Source organism: Phytophthora parasitica, assembly GCF_000247585.1.
Source record: "Phytophthora parasitica INRA-310 unplaced genomic scaffold supercont2.24, whole genome shotgun sequence".
NCBI lineage: Eukaryota > Oomycota > Peronosporomycetes > Peronosporales > Peronosporaceae > Phytophthora > Phytophthora nicotianae.
In genome coordinates this window covers 374,048-394,318 of record NW_008649010.1, presented here as the reverse complement: position 1 = coordinate 394,318, position 20,271 = coordinate 374,048, and the positions used below count along the sequence as shown (strand labels likewise).

Below are 20,271 nucleotides of genomic sequence, written 5' to 3'. Positions count from 1 at the left end.
AGTAGATCGAAAGCCGGAAAAGAATTGGATGTTGACGTTTGCTGGCGCTTCAACTTGTACTCTTCACGGTACACTGGTGCCTCCATCGGAGGGTGTAGATGTGGTCTTTTCGTAGGTGAGTGAGAGTGACCACTCTCATCGGTACCTTTGGGAAACCTTAGACCAACGTTTGTGTTCTCTGGCAGAACATTCTCTTGCATCAAATACGGAGGGGTATCATGTGAAGACAGCAGCGTTGCTTGGTTCTCGGGTGCTGCTCGACGGTACGAAATGACTGTGAACTCGGGCGACGTCACGACGTGCATTATACGATAGAGTTGTTTGTGCGCTTGGGGGCTGTTGAAAGCTACGATCTTGTCGTTCTTGTCTTGAGCGAATCGCTCTGCAATGTAGGCCTTCAACACATGTTTCATGAGTCGCTGCGCCTTGTTGGCGCCACTCTCCCAGTCGTAATACCAGCGAATGTTTGTCTTCGTGTTCAGATGGTATACCATAGATTTCTGCTCTTCCTTGGGCGTACCCGGTGTATGGATAGGAGTGATCATTTTAGACGGACTGTCCAGTACACCAGGTATCCACTGGGCATCTGGGTTGCGCTCTGACTGGGTGGCCGTCTCCATCCTGTCCACTTCGACATATTCTCCTGGCTTGAGACTTACATCATTGAGAGCCTCGAAGCGAGCAAATAGGACTACAGACTCACTAAGAGACGAAGTCGTGACTTCGGCATTTTGTTTTGGAGTCTCCAGCTCCACACGGACACTCAGTGATGAGCCGCAATAGCTGCGATCGATGTGGGCTGGGCAGCAGTGTGGAAAGCAGCTAACATGGTCAACAAAGGGCAAATCGGATGAGCTTTAGAGCCTCAATTGTCAGGACCAGCAAATTCCGTACCGCAGGATCTTGAGACCTTTGGTGCGGTTGCTCCTGTGTCGAGCAGACACAATACACCAGTCAGACCGGGTGCGCTATAAGTTGCTCATTTTAAGCGCATACTAAGGGATATGGAGTGGCCCTACCGCTTGTATTCGGGCTGGAAGAGCTCATCGTGACTGCACTCGAGACGAAAGAAGGCGGCGGACGCCACAGAGAGCTCATCCATTGTCTCGGATCGTCCCGCAGGCTTTTCTTTTGTCCACTTGGCTACATGATTTTAAACATGTTTTAAAACATTTTAGAACCTTTGGCTACGTGAATATTTTTAAAGAAAAGTTTAACTGGCTCAGAGCAAAACATAATGGAGGGAAATTAAAAACACATAAATGCGGATATGGATGAATATACACGTCTTTCCGACAAAAGATTGTTTGATAGTTATGTTATGTGGAATATTATTAATGATATACCTGGAGGTATCTGTTTTGACCAATTATATTTATTAGGTAGGATTTAAGGTTTCGGCACATTCCGACAAATATTTGTCGGAACCAGCGACGAAATATGTATATGCCTTTCCAATAGTCGTTCAAGCAGCTAAGAAAGGCAGAGGGATCTGATGAGTCTAGCCGCTTTCGTGCCTACTAACACGAAGAAGGCGCGCACCACTATGATTGCCGCATTCAAGCGGATGCCGGAGGAGGAGGATGTTAGCATGGACTTTGTCCACGCTAGCATCCGCCTCCTCCGGCAAAACGGTTAGCTGCGACGATGGATTGCTTCGGCTTCAATCTCGCCACGAACGGTAAGAAAGGTGAGGTTGCACGTAATACGGCGACTTCATACCATAGAAATGTGAAGCTGTGGCTATTTGATAAGTACCCACACTTACGTGTGCCTACTAAATTGATACTGCTCAAGCAAGGCAAAACGCTAGACAAACATTGCGTGAAAAGAGAAAAAGGTGGCTTGATTAGTAAGGCTCCTCCTTGTACTAAGGTGGATTTACAGTCTCTAATCCGTTATGTATACAGCACGGCACGTGTGCATGGTGACTACCAAGACGCTGCGCTAGCGTGCCCGATGTGGCAGATCTTCCGACTTGGGATACATTCAAAAACAACACGTGTCAGTATCTGCGGATGGTACCTTCTATGTGTCAAAACCTCCGAAGAGCAGGGACTCACCTTGATTCCGGACAAGAACGATTTCTTTACGTGTTCCTTGCACACTCTTGCTGTGGCGTTGGCAACGCAAGACGCCCCGTGCGTGGCACTGCTCGATCAGTTGCCCGAGATGATTACCAGAGAGACTATAAACCTCGACGAAGGTGCCCCACTGCACGATGCTCTCGCCGCTGATCCAACGTCCCTCCAAGTTGGCGTGGTGCCAACGAGGATCCCAGTCATTGTAGTGAAGACCACTTCTGCATCGTGTGTCGCACCCTGCCACGCTACCGAGACCGTACCGTCATCTACAAACGCAGACAGCCAAGAACCAACAAAGATCAAGGCACGTACCAAGCGCGGAAAAGATGGCGTACAGTCCTTGAACCGGATGCTCAAGCATGTAGCTGAACCTGCTGGCGCTAGCTCTGCATTGACGTCGCATTCTTTTAGACGCGGAGGAACCCAGCATGCAAACGGCGACGACCGACTAGCTCCTCAGTGGATCTTCGACCGCGGTGTGTGGGATATGACGAAGACCAGCAAAGCTTTCGCTTACATAACCATACGGCACGCGAAGACAGGAAGGTTGCTCGTGTCTTGAGTGGATGGGGGGGGGGACAGACGAATCGCCCACGATTCTTGATATCGCGGCGATGGATCATGCAAGTCGGGAGCGGCTTGGGCTTCTGCAGGTGTTTCTGTTCAGTGTCTGTACTGGTCTAAAGCAACGACGGCTCAAGGTAAGCACCAAGGTCCTCAGCGTCCTCACTGCATACCTCATCCGTTACTATCCGCAGATGAAGGATCTAGCGCCAATGGCCCCAATCATCACGCGCATTGAAGATAGTTTAAGTGCGGCTGATATTCCGCTTGCTGACATGGTCGCATGGTCGGTGGCTCTGAACCAAGAAGCGGTGCAACCCGCTCAAGAGAAAGAAGAGAAGCAGCACTCTTGTCTAGCAATGGATCATCTTCTCTCTGTCATTCAACAGCTCATCCCGTCGAACAAGGCACTTGCTGCGCGGTTGACTATCGTCGAATCTGCGCTATTTAAACCTACCAAGAACTTACTGAAGATGAGCAAGTACAAATCACACCAGATCAAGAGCCCAAACCCAAAGCGTAGAAAAAGCAAGTAACCAACCTTTCGCCGCGCGGCACGAATGGTACGCACGGGTACCGCGCGGGTGGGGCTCGAGTGATTGCCACAAGAAGTCCGAGTCTCGCCATGTCGTTGCCTACATGAAGATCTCTCTCGACGAAGGCTTTGTGCTCGATGCCAAGGCGGATGATTATAAGGATCAGGTCCTTGACGCCGGTCGCCGTGCTGAAAATGCCACACTTGAGTACTTAAAGTCGAAAGATATTAAGGCCAAGGGTGCCGGTAGTGTCTTGCGTGAGCTGCGACCTCTACATAAATGGGGGGGGGTCGACAAACGAATCGCTGCCTATAAACAACTTCTCGCAATTGGACGGATTCAAGACCCAGCTCCTGCAGAAACCCAGGACATGTTAGCTTTAGCTGGACAACCGTGAATACCGGATGTATAGTAAACGCGAAAGCTCCGACTGTGGAATATAGCCGAAATACCTCAAAGTTGAGTATACCCGAAACAGCTGACAGTCGAGTATATCCCAAATACTAACAGTCGAATATACCCGAAACACCCTTCCGTCGAATATAGCCGAAATTTAAAGAAGCAAAGAATAGCTGAAAGGTCGAGGATACTGAATATTTTTTACGCAGGGGCCCGGTTTATTCGGCGGCCTTCCAAATGCAGAATGAAGGGGTGGCAAAATTTGAGGCCACAGATTTGTTGATAGCTAATGATACAGTTTAGCCAATTAAGCTTCGCCTTCTGTTGAGTTTGCCCGAAATACGCCATTTCAAAATTGGACGAGATGGCGGACTCTACACAGCATACCAACGCACTGAAGATTGAGGTTCTGCTAAAATGTGAGGAAGAAGACTGGGACGCCACGGAAGGGTCCCGACAGCTTGGTATACAGCGCACAATCTTGCTCGGCTGGATGTCGACCAAAGAACACTTTTTCTCGTCTGCGGCCGACCCATCGTTAACCCACCAATGACCAAGGTTGTATAAAACATGAATTCATGTTGTACGTACAACATGTTTGTATAGGGATTGGCTCGAAAAATAGCGAACATATAGTAAAACCAAGTATAAGCACATCCCTCATAAAAAGTTCGATGCACAGGGTTAGGTTCAATTTGTTCAAAAAAGAGAATGTATCTGAATAAAACGGGCGACGGAATCCACTCATCAATGCCCTGTCTATGAGGATAAATTTGAGTGGCGGAGAAGAACACACTTTCAGTCAAGAATTTGCGGAGCGAGAGGGAAGTTGGAATGACGTCGCGCCATGAAACGCGAGCTGAGAAACAAGCATTCCTGGAGCAACTTAGTCGAGTGCACGATGGCGACCGCTTGCGAATTTTGAAGGAGCACCAGCAGTATCTGAACGGCCAGCGCCCGACGGACGCTGACTTCTCGTCTGCGCGCAAACAGACTTCACAGCAGGGCAGACAACCACGCGCTTGGGTCCCACCAACTGGAAAAGACGCATCGTATATGCGTGCCAACATGCACTCTGCATTGATGACCCGTCGTGCAGTAGCCGCAAAGACAGTGGCTGGGTCTGGCAAGAAGCGACTTGGCCCGAGGAAGAAACTAGTGGATGAGCCGTCAGACGATGATGAAGACTACGAAGACGACGAAGAAGGAGACGATGATGAATGCGAAGACGAGGGCTACGGCAGCGCTGGCTTCTATGCTGAGTTACAAAAAGGGTCCGAGGCCGAAAGCGGAAATGATGCTACACGAGGTACAACATGATGACATACAACATGTTTTTGAACTGTGGTGGCTCACTGTGCTAATGCTTCCTTTTGTTTAGGCCAGGCAAAGACTTCGAAAGCTTCGCGAAAGAAATCCACAGTCGCAACGAAGGAGGCAAGTAAGGCCACAGCAGCTGCGAAGAAACCGAGGAAGAAGAGCGCACGTACGCTAGCAAAAGAAGTAAGAGAAGCCGCAGTTGCTGCTGCAAAGGCGGCCAAGGTAAAAGCGGCGCAAGACAAAGCCACAGAGCAGCAACGTGCTGGGAAGGAAGCAAAGTCTGCAGCTCGTAAGCGCTTGGAAGGGAAGAACAAGAGGCGAAAGACAGCAACGGCAATGGGATCGAACTCACCAAAACGCTGGGGATCACCACACAGAGCAACGAATGACAGTGAGGAATGGTATGTACAACATGTTTACCTACAACATGTTTCTGCTCTGTGGGGACTCACAAGTTATTATTATGTTTTATATTGCAGTTCGAGCTCGGATAGCCGCCGAGCTGAGCGTGCTGTCACACCAGCTACTTCGGGGACGAACTCCGACCTGGCTACACCTGCAAGTCTTTTACTACGTACCACCACCCACGGCGAGACTAGCAGACCACAGCCAACGGCAAGAATAGCAGACCCGCTACCACGGAGTGCGCCGTCTACAGCGCATGATGGCCCTCCATTGCCTCAACCTGCTGAATCATCAGAGTACGTACAACATGTCTTATGCTATCAGATACAACATCTTACTAATGTTGTATGCAGTTCTGGATTGAATTTAGGTGCTTTAGATTCCGATTGTGAAGATGAAGATGAGGAGTTGGTTTTTGTGGATGAAGAAGATGTACCCGTCGACCCACAAGTCCCTGCTGAGATACCGGACATTGCAGAGACGATGGATAGCGCAGCGGAGGAAGAGGAGGTGGTTGCGGTGGGAGGTGAACTGGAAGTGACGACGATGACGTAGTTTGTGACTGGCCAGTGCTGGACTCTGAGGAATATCTGGACTTTGCAAAAGACAAACCCTCCTTAGCTAGAATGCGAAGGACTGCTGGGAACTGGGTACGTTTGCTATCTATGCATTATGAGTGATACGTACTAATGCTACGATGCTGTGTGTTGTATTTCAGATCCGCAAAAGTTTCCGTCCGACCAAAGTTACCCTGGATTATACTACGGACCGTCCGGCCCTTCTCCAGAAGTGATACGTTTTGCTGACTCCCCGTTGGACCTGTTTCTCTATTTTATGCCGAGGGAATTGTGGAAGAAAATAGCTGAAGAGTCTACTGTTTATCATGAACAAAATCTGGTGGCTCGAGTGGACAAAATGTACGCAAAACAAAAGGTGCCTGGAAAAAAGACGAAAGAGGATTTCATGGAGCGTGAGGCGAAACATGCAGACATCAAAGCTCATGAAATCGTGGTACTGTTGGGGCTTCTCATTGCCCGCATGACCAACCCCCAGCGGCGACACTTCTACGATCACTGGTCTACAACGTCGATTGGTGCGGTGGCCGCTGGTACTTTTGGGAAGTTCATGAGGCGTAATCGCTTCACCTACATCCTGTCCAATCTACACTTCACAAACAATGGCGACGCTCGTGCAGGAACGGATAGAGCGTGGAAGGTGCGCTCCGTTGTGGATACCCTTCAAACGAGTTTTGGAAATGGTTACACAACACCTCCGGTTCTTTCGTTTGATGAAGCCATGATTCCGCTGCCAAACCGCCACAATCCTACACGCCAGTTTGTTGCCAACAAACCTCACCGTTGGGGCACGAAGAAGTTCATGACGTGCTGCGCGAAGTCGTCCTATTGCTTGAGGTAAGCAGGTGATCTTATAGGCTTGCTGAGCCCTTGTTTTTGGTCCATGTCAACATGTTGTATACTAATATGCTGTATCCGGCAACATGTTATGTTGTTGTATCTGGAATAGGCTCGAGATCTATTGTGGTGCCGAGCAGCACATTGACGAGATTGGAAACATACCTCCATCTGTGCAGTCCGTCGACCTAAATACAGGGCCTGCAGCAGTGATGAGGAATTTGGAAGCGGTGCTTCCCCCTCAAAAAGACGGTGTATTCTATCTCGATGCGATGGATCGATTCTATACGTCGGTGCAGCTAGCCTACCAGTTGTTGAAAAGGCAAGTTTACTGCGTGGGTACAATTCAAGACGACCGTCAGGGCTTCTGTCAAGACATCGCAGTGAAGAGTGGTAAACGTCCGAAAAAGATTGACCATGGAACTACCCGCATGGCCGTGGCCAAAAATTGTCCGCTGATGACTAGCCTAGTGTGGTGGGACCGCCGGCCAGTTCTGCTTCTTGGAACTGGAGGGAGTCGTGCAATGGAGAGCTGCTGTAAGTACTGCTAGTTTTATCTGTCATAGAGATCATGCTAATATTTGTGCTGTCTATTCAGACCGTTGGAAGTCAGGTGGTGTGCGCTCTGAGATCCCTTGCCCTTCAATGATGCGAGATTATCATCGCTGGATGGGCGTGGTCGACGTACATGACCAGCTGCGGCTTCAGCGCTACTCGCTTCAGCAACAGACGAAGTGCAAGAAGTATGACAAGGCTATATTCTTGGGATTGGTGGACGTAGCGATCGTGAACGCGTACATAGTCTACCGCGAGGCACAGAAGAGTCGCAATGGTAAGTCACTTACGCATGCCGAGTTCCTGACGCAACTTCAAGCGCAGATGCTTGATCTCACTGAAGAAGACTTTGCTGAGGTACGATGGATACAACATGTTCTTATACGACATGTATACAACGTGTTCACCTACAACATGTTTACTTGTGTGTATACAGCGCCAGCCACAAGTGGGAGGGTCAGGTGAGATTCTTAGTGCACTTCCAGCAGATCATGTGCCGCGCGAAAATCCAGACTACCAAGAGATCAACGGGCAGCGCAAACGCAGACAACGGCAGTGCAAGGTATGCTCCAACCGTAAGCGCAGTATCGGTGAGCGCCGCGCAACCAAGTACTATTGCCCTGGCTGCAGTCCATCTGAGAAAACAAGGTATGATACTTTGAACGACAGTATTGGCATTTTACTAACAACGTGATTCACTATTCAGAACGTACTTGTGTAATAAGGTGTGGCCCCATTGGAAGAACAATACGCTTACTTGCCACCAAATATGGCACCACCAATGGAAGAATGGTGCTGAGCGACCTCGTCCGCGGTGCGGCCGTGATATCCAGAACCGCGAGGCTGGTGCAGGACTCGGAAAACGAAAACGGCGCAGACGAGCAGGGGGTGAGGCCGCTGACGAGGAAGACACAGCTGAGGGTGAAGACGACGCGGAAGGCGAGGGCAGTGCTGAGGGCGAGGACAATAATGAAGAGGAGAATAAAGAGTGATGTGACGAGGGCATCGGTGAAGCAGAGTTGTCACCTTTTGATGCGGGAAAGTAGTCTAACACAATACAATGTGTTTAGCCAGTAGACTGTCGTTATTTTAGTAGGTTTTGTTGCGTTCACAACGATTGCTTGCCGCTTGATTACATGGAAGAGGTCGTGGCTTTTTTCTTGATAAAAAGGTCAGCAGCAACAGTAGCATGATGTCTACTTTATGTTCCACACGTTGTAGGATACTATATTAAGCCGCAGGCGACGTTGTATGTCGGAGTTACGGTGAAGTTGGCATGTCGCGTTTTTCAGAAAAAGTACTCGTACTTATCTGAGATCATACAAACTTTAAGTATATTCCGGCATTAACATGTTGTATCCTACAACATGATTGATTTTTCTGTAAAGTGCGAAAATTGATTTGGTCGTTGGTGGGTTAAAGCGCATTAAACCCCTGGTGTGGCCGCGCCAACACTTCCATACGATTTTTTTTTATTGTTGAGCGTATCAAGCAGAAAGTGACAGACGGCGAGGAAGTCTACCGGAGCGACGTTATTGCCGATGCTGCTGTGACTATTTCGGGGTTTTCTGAGCGTGATCCCGCGGCGAAAAGCTCACGGGCGACCAGATTCATCAAGCGCCACGAACTAAATAGCCTCATTTCGTTTTTCTCCAACACGAAAAAGAGGGAAAGAGAGCAGCCCGCGTCGCCGATGTCCAGTTTGGCTAAAAAAAAAAAAACCAAGGAGGCGGTGGCGAGTTTGGCCGAAAAAAAAGAGCAATTTACCCGAGATTATTTCTCTGGATAATGATGAATGTGATAATGGGGGTATTGGGTACGACTTCGGAGAAGAATGAGATATATCTCCGTCTGATACCGAGCAGGAAACACACATGCCATGCTACGTTATTGGAAAACCGAGCACCGGAGTGATCATAAAACACACCGATATCGCGACAGTTCAAGGCGATAACTGGCTAAATAATACAGTCATGACATAGTGCATACGAACACTTCTTCTGTCGTGTGGAAGAACGTTCGTCATGGACTCAACCATTTTTGGCTACATTGACAATGAGTTCAAGCTGGCTAAACGCAACGTTAACGTCGCCCACAGAAACTGTTGTGGAGCTAGTGCAACTTTTGCCGTAAGAAAAAATACGACCGCGTGGTTGTCCCTATATGTATGGAACTGCACTAAACCTTTGCAATTATGCCTTACAACAGAAAATCTAAGGAGGTGTATTGTACATGTGGACGTTTTGGGAATTACCAAGATTGAAGCAGTCAAGAAAGTATTGAGCGGATATTTTTACGAAAAGCTTCAAAAGAAGTTTCCAGACAAAGCCATGCCTGATTATGTCGTGAGAGGCATTCATACAAGACCGACGCAGAAGAAATCGGATGATTGCGGCATATTTGTGCTCTATTTTATGAAACGCACAGTGTACGCATTGTCTACAAGGCAATGCACAGCTTCAAGGTCTGCACGACGTAGCCCCAGCATGATGCGAAAGGACATTATAATGCATCTAGCACATTAACATCACCAGGTTAGAAGTGCCGTTCGTATTTGGAATGCATGTATTACACAGTTAGAATACCTCAATTGGTATCCAAGTCCAAGCTCCTCTGTAGTACTATACTACACTACCTAGCATCAACACGCACAGAGACCGCATCTAACACACTCCAAAATACTCTTCCATGCTTACAACACACTCACGCGCGTATACCAATGCACTCCATGCCAAACTGCCTCACACTTGAAAGCCGCTGCATTAACGCCAACTCTAATATTGATGTCCTCCCTCCGAATTTAGTGACGACGACGGGTATTGGCCCCGCTCCTCAGTACATTATGACCTCCACTCAGCCATTGAGCTACGCCGCCAGAATGGGTAGGATGGTGGTGGAGGGGGGGGGGGTTGGTCGTGAGGTCTGCTGGATTTGGCTTAAACAAAAAAGAAGACTGAGGTCGCGTGGCTTCCTTGGTCGACCGTTAAACTCACGGCTGTCTCTTATTGGCTGGAGCTAAAATCTCACTGAGTTTAAAGACGACTGGCTCTGGACTGAGATGTCGCTATTGTGGCTGGTACAGGTCGTTTTTCAGAAACTAAAAGCTCCAAATAGTGGACCCCTCACCTGGATCAGGGCCTCATTCATGAATTTCCCTCTGGAGGTGTGCACTGCTCTGAGCTCATTATTCACTTCAATCGAAAAGTCGATTTTCTCGGCCTACAGGCCTTTAGGACTCAAACGGTGGTCACCACGAGCTCCTCATAAAAGCTGACTAGAAACGTAAAATCTCAGAACTTTAAACCTCGTCTCCCTACACCTAACCCATCTGTGGTGGATTCGTATCTACCGATACTGGGCAATCTTTTTCCAGACATCCCAACTGTCGGAACGTTTTGGGAAGTTGGAACGGTTGCGATATGAGCGAATTGATCTGGCATCTTAACAAACGTAAGTCATGTATTTTGTTTTAGCTTAGCAATGATTTCGCAGCATTTGCATAAGCTAATATGCTGGTATGCAGGCAGTAGGCATCGCTTGCACCATGGTTGTGGTAGTGGTTAAGGCTTTTTGACGTTTAGACATTTTGCTGGAGTGGTACCTTTCAATCAGCAGCGAGATGGTGTATCTCCGATATGCCACATCGGGGGTTGCCCCCCTCCCTTGCGCAACATTGCACAAAAGCTGAAAGTCAAACGGGAGATATCGCGGGGCGTCGGGAAGCCTGCTATGAGGTCCATATTTCCTAGATTTCGTGCTCCTGCACAAGCTCGCGCTGTGCAGTGCTACAACAGAGTGTTAGAAGTGATCGATATGTGGCAGTGGTTGGGACGGAGTATCCCTTAGTGTGAAACGTGAAAAAGGGCGGATGAACTTCGTAACAGTACCGGTAAACGTAGACGTGAGAAGTCCGAAGTTGTTACAAAGATTATTTCTACGTTCCGCCGGCATGCAACGTGACAAGCGATATGAAGAAGACATCGTTCCCGCTGATGTTGGATCGTCATTTCTCCCAACGTTATTGTTTGAGAGCGTACCGACAACCCAAGCTCATTGAATTTTTGCAACGTTAAAATCGTCATCTCGTAATGCCTGATGAACCTCCAACGTCGCGAAAATCATCGAAGTATGGAGCGTCTGTCGACTTGTCATTGTCGTGGAGCGAGGTTGTCCGAAAAATCTTAATTCTTGCTCTCGTCGCTCACCCGAGTTATTATATCTTCAACATGTTGACGCACTTGTTGTTGGTACGAGCACCATACCACGGCATCTGTGTTGATGGATCTCAAGTACTTAACGCAGATGACGCTCGACGCGACATCCGCGTAGATAGACTGTGTCTTGTATGAGGGCTTGGTGAGAATGCTGCAACTCGAGAAATGAGCTACTTTCTCGGCGAATGACTTCGGTCCACGGGAGATAATACTTAATCCCCGTGAAACCTGCTCACCGAAAAAGAAACATCATTTCGAGTACAACATGTGCTTTCAGATATTGATCAAATTCAGCCATCTGTTATGTTTCCACCAGCTCCGGATTTTTCACATTAAATCATCCACCCCTTTAACATCTGCTAACCAGCTAGTAAAGCGTTCCAATAAATAGTGGTCACTTGAATAGTCTGAATGAAGGGGAAGGACTTCAAATAGGCATAGAAGTACATCAGATTCGGACTCAGAATTCATTTTATTCTATGTATCTTGATGTCGGTACAGCGGAACTTACCGGATCTAACATATTTCTTGAAACATCTATATTTCTTGCAAACAGACGTAAACGTTCAATAGACAATGAAATTCTTCCGTTTTCACCCCCTTCTTCCGACCGACTTCCATCTACCTTCTTCAAACTGGGCTTTGGTAAATAATCAAATAACAAAAATAACAACAAATTTGAAAAGAAGGAAAATGAAGTTTATGGAGTAGGTTTAGCTACACCAAAATGGCCATTGCTCTTTCGAGGCCCAAACGGAACAATACCCGCTCGAATAAACTCCTCTGAGTTGTTTAAGGGGGTACTTTATCCAAGCTTGAACAACGCGTAATGAGATCGCGGCTGGCCGCGGGATCCGGAGAGAAACCATTGTCGATGTGGTGAGCCACATAAAGCTCGCGGCATCGTTTTTTTAAGTGCTTGCACGACGGATACGCCCATATGTTGCACCACGCCCGTTATGTCAGGCGGGATAAACTCGAGCACGCTTCTGTCCACCTTGTGAGTTTTTAGGCTTTTAAAAGTAGAAATCAATTGCTAGATATTGTGGGTTTCCAAACCTAAACTAAGAAAATAAACTTGAGCAGGAGAACACATAATTTCTTCTCACGTCGTCAATCCGATAGAGCATCCGGGGCTCGTCACAATAACCTTTTCTGAGCGGTCTGAATAGCTTGGAAATGATGCAGCGGATTGTGTTGAACCTCGTCCTCTACAGTAGTACTGGCGACGCCAGTGAAAATAGCCATGAATTACAAGACACTAGAAGAGCACAGACCAAACTATGCGGCTAATGAGGACAGAGGCACGTAATGAAGTCTTTTCTCATAAGCACATAGTTGAGAAGCCAAATGGAGCGATCAGCTGTGTGGACCTCGTTGACTCGTGCGCGTAGCTGCGTCATCATGTTATGCGCAGTGGTACTACCAACCTTCTCCAGAAACGACGAGGACGTTAGCTTTCTTTGTCGCGATACCCACGCGAGATAGCTCTTACAGGCTGCCCGCGAGCGCTAAGACACTGGAACAGTTTCCTCTACATTCTCCTTTCAGTAGCCTTCGATTTTGGTTAGATACGTGTCCGATGTCTTTTGCACAAATTGAGATTTCCAACAAAAGCCAGCCAGACAAACAGGGGTGAAAACACTCCAACCCGATGATGTCAGAGGTGGCCAAGTCGGTGAAAAACAATTTCCACCCAGGGGGTGGTGTATAGCGCAACCCAGATAGGAAGATAACGACAGAAATACTCTCTCTGAGTCAGTAGGTCCAAGAAGATACTTCGCCGCTCGAGGATTCGGGGCTACGCGTCAGGCATAGCTGTCGTGCGCGAGGATGTATTAGTTGTCAGGGAGACTTAGCTGCTCCACTAGTGTGATTGCCCTATTCTTTTTCTTATATGTACAGGCGACAGGTTGATTTGTTAACGTCCTGCATTTCGCCTCCAACCCTCCTCGCAGTTGAGGCGAGCTACTGAGGACAGCTTGATTATGAAGAGCAGCGAAACATTCGACGTGAAAGCCTGGCTCACGCTTTAAACAGCCGTACCGTGACTTGTTTATTTGCAGGCAACATAAGTGACAGAGTAGCTTGCCACTGCTGTTGTGCTCGGTAGAATTCGGCGTGATCATGTGAAGTGAGATGTCGATACCAACAATATCACCCGGTATTTCTCGAGTTTGATTTATTTGACACAATTCACGTCTGCTTTTGTTTTGCCACTCATTGCTGGTCAATACAACTGCTATTCGGCGATTATAGTCGCGCAGCCCAAGGCTTTTTCCTGCCGCAGGACATATGGCATTTAACAGCGAGTGTGCGTTTATAACTGCGAAATCTATCAGCCATGTCATCGTAGTCATGCTCAACTGCTTCTTCCGACGCCGAATGGGATCTGTACAGTACGGTTGATCAACACGATCAACCGCGTTCATATACAGATTGTATGCTGCAATTATCGTTGGGGTTGAAGTTGACGGGAGTGACAACGATGACAGCGTCGCCTTCAATCGTTGCAGTAAAATTACAGCCTTTATGGTCTTATACATGACCAATCGTGCTTTCTCTGCCTGAACAATCGGTGACTTGTATGGAATACTATTCGCCTTACAACCCACGCTGACTGCTTTGGAGAGCCTTTTGCGTTTCCTTTCAACCCATTTCCGGATTTACGCCGCTACCAACCCCCAGCTGCCACGAACACTAGCACTCACCCGTTCAATAGGACCTTTCACGGCCGGCTTGTTCCATTTATCCACTAGATTGATTCACGCAATTCCAAGCAAGTGTATTTCACCATCGGTAAATTTGAATAGTGCCTGAGCGAATGCGTGCCTCGTATAGAAATTGTCTGATACAACCCATCGGCGCCCCGTAGTGGGGCACAGCGACCCCGTTTGATGACCCGATATGGTAATCCATGTCGCCATTGTAGACGCAGCCTCAATGGATACATCAGCAGCACGCAATGCATTCCACAGTGGTGTACGCAAAGTTGGAAACAAACTAATTTAGTGCTCAGCAGGAGTAGAATGCATCGTGTTTCCAGGCGAATTTTCTCGTAGTAAGTGTGTACACTGCAAATACCAACCAACTGAAGCATAAAATCGAACGACATGCTTATCGGCTCATGGACTCGCGTTGAGTAATTCGGCCGTATTTAAAATCTAGATACTATGTAGACTGGGGCATTAGAAACTACCCGGCTTGTTTATTTACTTAAGATCATGTAGTGCGAGGGGCTTGTTGAACATTATAGTAACATATATAAGGATTAGAATACAAATTTAACAATTACAATAGGATACGAGAAGGTAGAGAAGGAGGGCGCGGCTAACGAGGGAGGCTACTGTATGTTTCAGTAATTAGGCGCTAAATTTAATCAGAAAGTGTACTACATCTTGATGGTAAATGCTTTCAATTAAAATCTCTCATCGCTACCAGTCTCAGGATTGTCGCAGCGTTCGTGTTAATGACGGACCATTTATGATAATATTACCGTCCTCACAGAATGTACATTGGCAATGGATAAATGCATTACACCTGTAAGATACAACTATATACACAGCCAGACAATATACCTAAAATGCCAAAACTGCAGTTTTGGTCAGAACGCGAGTAAGCTTTTTAAACGCATCAATTCCGGTGTGTTGTAGCGCGAAAACTTTAAAGTCGGCGGAGCTGAATGGGGCATTCAATTTAGAATATATAATCTCAATTGTCGCGAATAATGCACATGTACACGCTTCCGATAAGTTCTGCTTGCAGGCATTATATTCCAGGCCGATACACCAGTTTTCCTGGATGTTGTAATATCACTCGTCGTTGCGTAAAAGCGCTCGCATGCCATCGTCCATCCTTTCGTAGAAGGCATATGGTTTGAGGAGAAATAGTTAAGTTAAATCCAGGCCAAATCGATATAAAGTAAGAAGTGTCCGAGAACATACTTGAAAAGTGCTATAATATATAAATTAAGAGTAGCACACGGGCAACTAGAGCATTTGTCTTCCATACAGATCAGTTTGTCGGCGATACAAGCAAATAGCCACTCTCAGAATTAATGTTTTGGTGCTGTTCACGCGTTAATTCTAGCTGAATTTTTTACTATAAGTACATATTACACGATGTTATATGCATAAACCTGTTTCTGGCGCTGAGCATGCAGTATCGTTTGCAGTTTTCAGTAGTCACGCAAATTCATTTAGCTTTTTTTTATAGCAGTAAAACTGCGGGAAAATGAGTAAAGTATTATTTTAGTTTGTAAAGTACTGACAGACTAGTTGATAAAGCAAATGTACGTCGTGGCAAATTTCGCCTTTATACTAGTATTGTCCTGAAAGATGAGATAAACAACAGTCTTTCTCGACCAGGTAAGCTATAGCGATTTAGCTTATTTTCACAGGGGCTGGTACAATGATTGTTACCTGTAGTGTTTAAATAGTGTGTCTGTGGAGCTAATTTGCCCTCGTTTAGTCTCAGCAAAATTGGTCTTGCATGATTAACCTTTGTATCCAACGCGAATGCCGAAATACTGTACGATGTTTAACCAACGCCTCCAGTTTTGATGACAGCGTCCCGTCCTCTGCGGTGCCATCTCACAGGGTCCCGACGGATTCAGTTCGCTGCAGCCCAGAAGATACCACTTGTACGTGGGAAGAACCGAGACTCACAACCAGATTTGAAATGTGGCCAGCATTGCGAGTATGTTTCTGAATTTGGTCAAGTCCGAAAAAAAAATGTCGCTTGATTGAAGCAAGCAAAGTTAGATAATATAACCTCTGGCTTCTTATTAGCCCTGACATTCGTAGAACATCGAACTGCTGCAATTATTTCTGATAAACTCGTACAATATATACTCGTCAAAATCCTTTTTCAAAAGTGTACGGTACGCAATCCGTCATTCAAATCGTGTTTTGTCTACGCTCGTCTTCCAATCCCTTGTTCACGCAACGCGGCTCCTATCTGGCAACCTCAAGGGACCCTTCGTCTTCCTCAGTAGCCAGACACGCCGAGAGACCAATAGCAGGACAGGACACTAGGGCGACATGTTGGGGCCATCACTACCGCTACGTGTGACCGCCTGCAGCTACTTCCGCCTTGAGTGCGCCCATGAGCAACTCTTCCACTCTGAGTACAAGAGGTGCGGTCTTGAAATCGCATTGCGCTGTCCAAACGCGATTCTCACCTATCCCTATATTATCTTTTTTGCTTAATTTGATCACTTCAACTTGTAACAGGAGCAATCGCACCAAGGGGCTCAAGATCCTGCGCTGTTTCCCGCACTGCTGTCCCGAGCATATCGACCGAAGTTATTGCGGATCGTCATTGAGCGTGAGAGTTCAGCTAGCTGAACGTCCGGCTGGAACTGCCCCACATGAGCCTCCACCCAGTGAGGTGCTGGCAGTCTTTGCCCGATTCGAAGCCGTTAACGATGTGAGTCTCCGCCCCGGAGAATGCGTCGAGGTGGACAAGATCCAGCAGGGCGTGCAGACGGAATCCAATCTTGACGGTCAATGGATCGCCGGGGTGTTGGACCGCCCTTCGGGGTTGGTGGTCACGATCCGAGGCTCGGAGGCTGAGTCCGATGAGGAGAAACCTTTAGTCTTTCACCTGAATAGTAAAGCGTTTCCGAGATGGTACTACGACTGGGAAAGCGGTGCTAACAAGGCGCAGAGACTCATGAAACATACGTTGAAAGCGTATGTGATGGAACGCGTCGCCGTGGACATGGACGACAATTTCACGACCATTTCAAGTCGAGAGGCGTTCACTCAGCTGTATCGCGTGCTGCATGTGGTATCGTCGCCTGAGTTTACAGTCATTTCGTACCGACGAGCACCACTGGATCAATTGCAAGCTGCACAAGCACATGCTGCAGCGCAATTGGCCAAGGGACAGACTCTGCAACAAGTGAAGGGAGAGCCACTTGGACTTCAAGTCGGAGGTGCGTCGCCCAGCACTCTCCGGGCTATGGGCATGTCGAATCAGATGCTCCAGCAAAGTGTTTACTCGCCGGCGCATAACGCGAGCGTGATGCCAATCGTTGGCGAACATGGCGTTATTAATACAGCGTGGAGTGGGAGAATTTCCTCGCGAAGAGGTAATTCGTATGATGATGATGATGATGCCAAGCGTCAGCGTCGGATTCCTTCGACAAGGCCAAGTGGTCAGGAAATGATACACCCGCTCGAAGATAAATTGTTCTGGGAGCACGTCAATGCGCCCGCCGTGGCGGTATCCAAGAATATGGCTCTAGTTTTCGCTTTCGTCCGCTGGGCTCCTGTAAGACTTTATGCGCCGTTTGTGGGTGAACTTGTGGACTCGATCAAGCTCAAAATGCTTACTGTTACCACGTCGACGTCGAACGCGAAGAAAGCCAATAAGATGGATTGTTTCTCGCGGCTACTGCTTCAGCACGCTCGCATAGAGGAGAATTTACGAGCTGCTGGAGGCGCTATATTCCCGCTAGAGCTGGAGACTTTACTTCGAGTGGCCTCCCAGACGGTGCTGTGGTTGTTCTCTGGGGAGACGCTTGGCTGGGTACGAGAGTTTTTCTGTCTCAACGCCGCCCTTGTATTGGACAAGAAGGCGATCCGTTCATGTTTTATTCAGTTTCTGCATGAACTAGAGAAGCGTCTAAACACTGAGGTAGTTGCGGCCTCTATACTGCGTAGCCTGTCCAACGTGGCGGAACAAGTGATTGCAGCGGTGTATTCGCATGAATGTTTCCACAGCCGTCGACCGTTAGTGCGGCACATCCTAAGTGGCCAAAGTTTCGCTGGATGGAACATGTTTGTTGCTCAGATGCGAGAAACGTATATTAGCACTATGAGCTCGGCCAGCCCTTCCCAATCTATCGAGCGTAACGCCACTTTTAAGATGACTTTCCCTCCTCGCAATGCTGTCGAGCGCAGCTGGAATGGACAATGGGTCTTGGACATGGACGATGTCCAGTGGGATGTCAACGAGGTTAGTTCTTCTCCTGGTCGCAAGATCAATGCTGATCCGAGAGTGCCGGATGTGTCGCTGTTCTCATTGGTCGAGCTTATGTCACAAGTCGTCCGATTTGAGCTAGCGATTGACATTGAAAGCAGGTCTGTTCGTGTCCGAGCGCCACAAAGTTTGGCTGGACGTTTGGATTGTATGCACCTGGTGCTAGACGGCAAAGCTCGCGTGTTTCGTATGTTTCCGAACGGGATCTCGTCGTATGCCGGAGAAGGATCTCAAGGAGATTACTTTGGTGAAATGCGCGTCGAGGCACCGGGCCAACTGGTCATTTTCCTCGAGATCTTCCGCTGGTCACTGGAAGAAGGCACTCCGTCCTACCATGTGCGCTCATGTATCGAGTTCCACAGAAATGGGCGGCTGGCTGTCAGAGGTGATATCCTGGTGACTACAGGGCCGAGCACATTCACAGCAGAAGAAATTCCGTACGTGGGAGAAATGAGTCTGCGTGCCAAGCGTAAATCAGTTGAAAAGGCTGCCGCAAGGCATTCCCAACCAGCCTCAGGTGTGCCGAGGAATAATTCGCCCGTTATTCCCTGGGGTGAGTATGGCAGGTTCCAGTTGTGTTATAACAAGGTATAAAGTGAGCTGAAGACTTGAACGCGTTCATGTTGCTGCAGTGAAGAGCGTAACAAATCGTGCGTGTAAAAAAGATAAATAAAATATTGTGCATACGAGGTCTCTTCGTTTTGCCTAAATAAATGGGTATATCCGATTTACCTGCCTATACAATATGTTGCATCAGCTAGTATCATCACCAGATGTGCGTTTCTCTCCTGCATCTTTGCTGTTTTATCTTCATCAGCAGCATCATGCCTGCAAACATTCACCGCATTAACACACTTAGCAACCTTCTCCGAGTGTGGTTCCACCTAAGCTGAAATGCTTTGCGTTTCTTGGACTTTATGTCCTTTTGTTTATTATGCGTTTTTCATGCCTTCCTCGGGATCTTGTCGCCATCCTCTTCCGATATCCTGTCGTTGGCGGTCGCTTCGTTCAGAGCGTCTCCCATTTCCTTTCTGCTCTGCTTACACTCACCACCACGTCGCACGAAGTACAGTACTCGTAACGAAGCGTGAAGAGCGGATTCCGCTAATCCATTCCAACATTCAATGATTTTCACGGAACAATGAAAGTGTCCTTCTCTAGTGGCAGGCCATCTTGCTCTGAAAGGTGTTTAGCCAACTCATGACCAGCGTATTGAACTCGTCCCCACATCGCTCCTGCGTCGGTGTCATCCGCTCAAAATCATTATATAGCTATTGAATCGTTCATGTCTTTCCCACGCCTCGCAAAAAGTCTCAGTTTAAGCAGCTGTACCACGCAGCTACTGCGATTTGGAGTGGCACAGACAAGCGATAGAATGCGCGTGTAAAATACAAAAATCCCCACTTCACTCTTGCCCCAAGCTGCAGTACGTACAGTATGGTGAACATAATGTCCACATAATGTCCGCCATTCGTCCCTTGGATAGCCTCATATAGTACGAACACCGAAACTATCGAGTACCGAAAGCATGTAATCACGCGTGGGTCGCTGACTCAGTGCGTCATTCCGACGGCGGCGGCGGGTGATTGAATTACAGATGAGGCCGCAACAGGCTCAGATGAAACCACCTCACAGTATCGAGCGATCTCGGTCTTGAGAACAGAAAGAACTTGTATCCTGATACCAGCGACGACTTATCTCCAGGCAGGTTGTGGTGGAGAAGATCGCGTTGATGAGTGAATTCATACTTTTAAGTAATTGCAGATCTGTCCTTATTGCAGATCTGTCCTTA

At 47.8% G+C, this 20,271-nt stretch overlaps 4 protein-coding genes across 4 annotated transcripts; 3 read left to right on the top strand and 1 right to left on the bottom strand.

The window, feature by feature from the left end:
• Positions 1 to 49: 49 nt before the first annotated feature.
• PPTG_11350 (hypothetical protein) lies at positions 50 to 1,102 on the bottom strand (the record flags this gene model as incomplete). Its single annotated transcript, XM_008906647.1, has 4 exons — positions 50 to 105; positions 146 to 822; positions 895 to 927; positions 1,020 to 1,102. 4 exons carry the CDS (start codon positions 1,100 to 1,102, stop codon positions 50 to 52), a joined length of 849 nt encoding a protein of 282 aa, XP_008904895.1.
• A 2,185-nt stretch (positions 1,103 to 3,287) lies between these two features.
• Positions 3,288 to 3,581, top strand: PPTG_22827 (hypothetical protein; the record flags this gene model as incomplete). The annotated part of the gene is made up of 1 exon (XM_008906646.1): positions 3,288 to 3,581. The coding sequence occupies one exon, from the start codon at positions 3,288 to 3,290 to the stop codon at positions 3,579 to 3,581; it is 294 nt and encodes a 97-aa protein (XP_008904894.1).
• An 836-nt stretch (positions 3,582 to 4,417) lies between these two features.
• Positions 4,418 to 8,267, top strand: PPTG_22826 (hypothetical protein; the record flags this gene model as incomplete). The annotated part of the gene is made up of 9 exons (XM_008906645.1): positions 4,418 to 4,892; positions 4,965 to 5,304; positions 5,383 to 5,604; positions 5,662 to 5,834; positions 6,027 to 6,720; positions 6,833 to 7,257; positions 7,319 to 7,632; positions 7,712 to 7,923; positions 7,982 to 8,267. 9 exons carry the CDS (start codon positions 4,418 to 4,420, stop codon positions 8,265 to 8,267), a joined length of 3,141 nt encoding a protein of 1,046 aa, XP_008904893.1.
• Positions 8,268 to 16,531: 8,264 nt separating this feature from the next.
• On the top strand, positions 16,532 to 19,168 carry PPTG_11347 (hypothetical protein; the record flags this gene model as incomplete). Its single annotated transcript, XM_008906644.1, has 2 exons — positions 16,532 to 16,626; positions 16,724 to 19,168. 2 exons carry the CDS (start codon positions 16,532 to 16,534, stop codon positions 19,071 to 19,073), a joined length of 2,445 nt encoding a protein of 814 aa, XP_008904892.1. The 3' UTR covers positions 19,074 to 19,168.
• Positions 19,169 to 20,271: the final 1,103 nt, after the last annotated feature.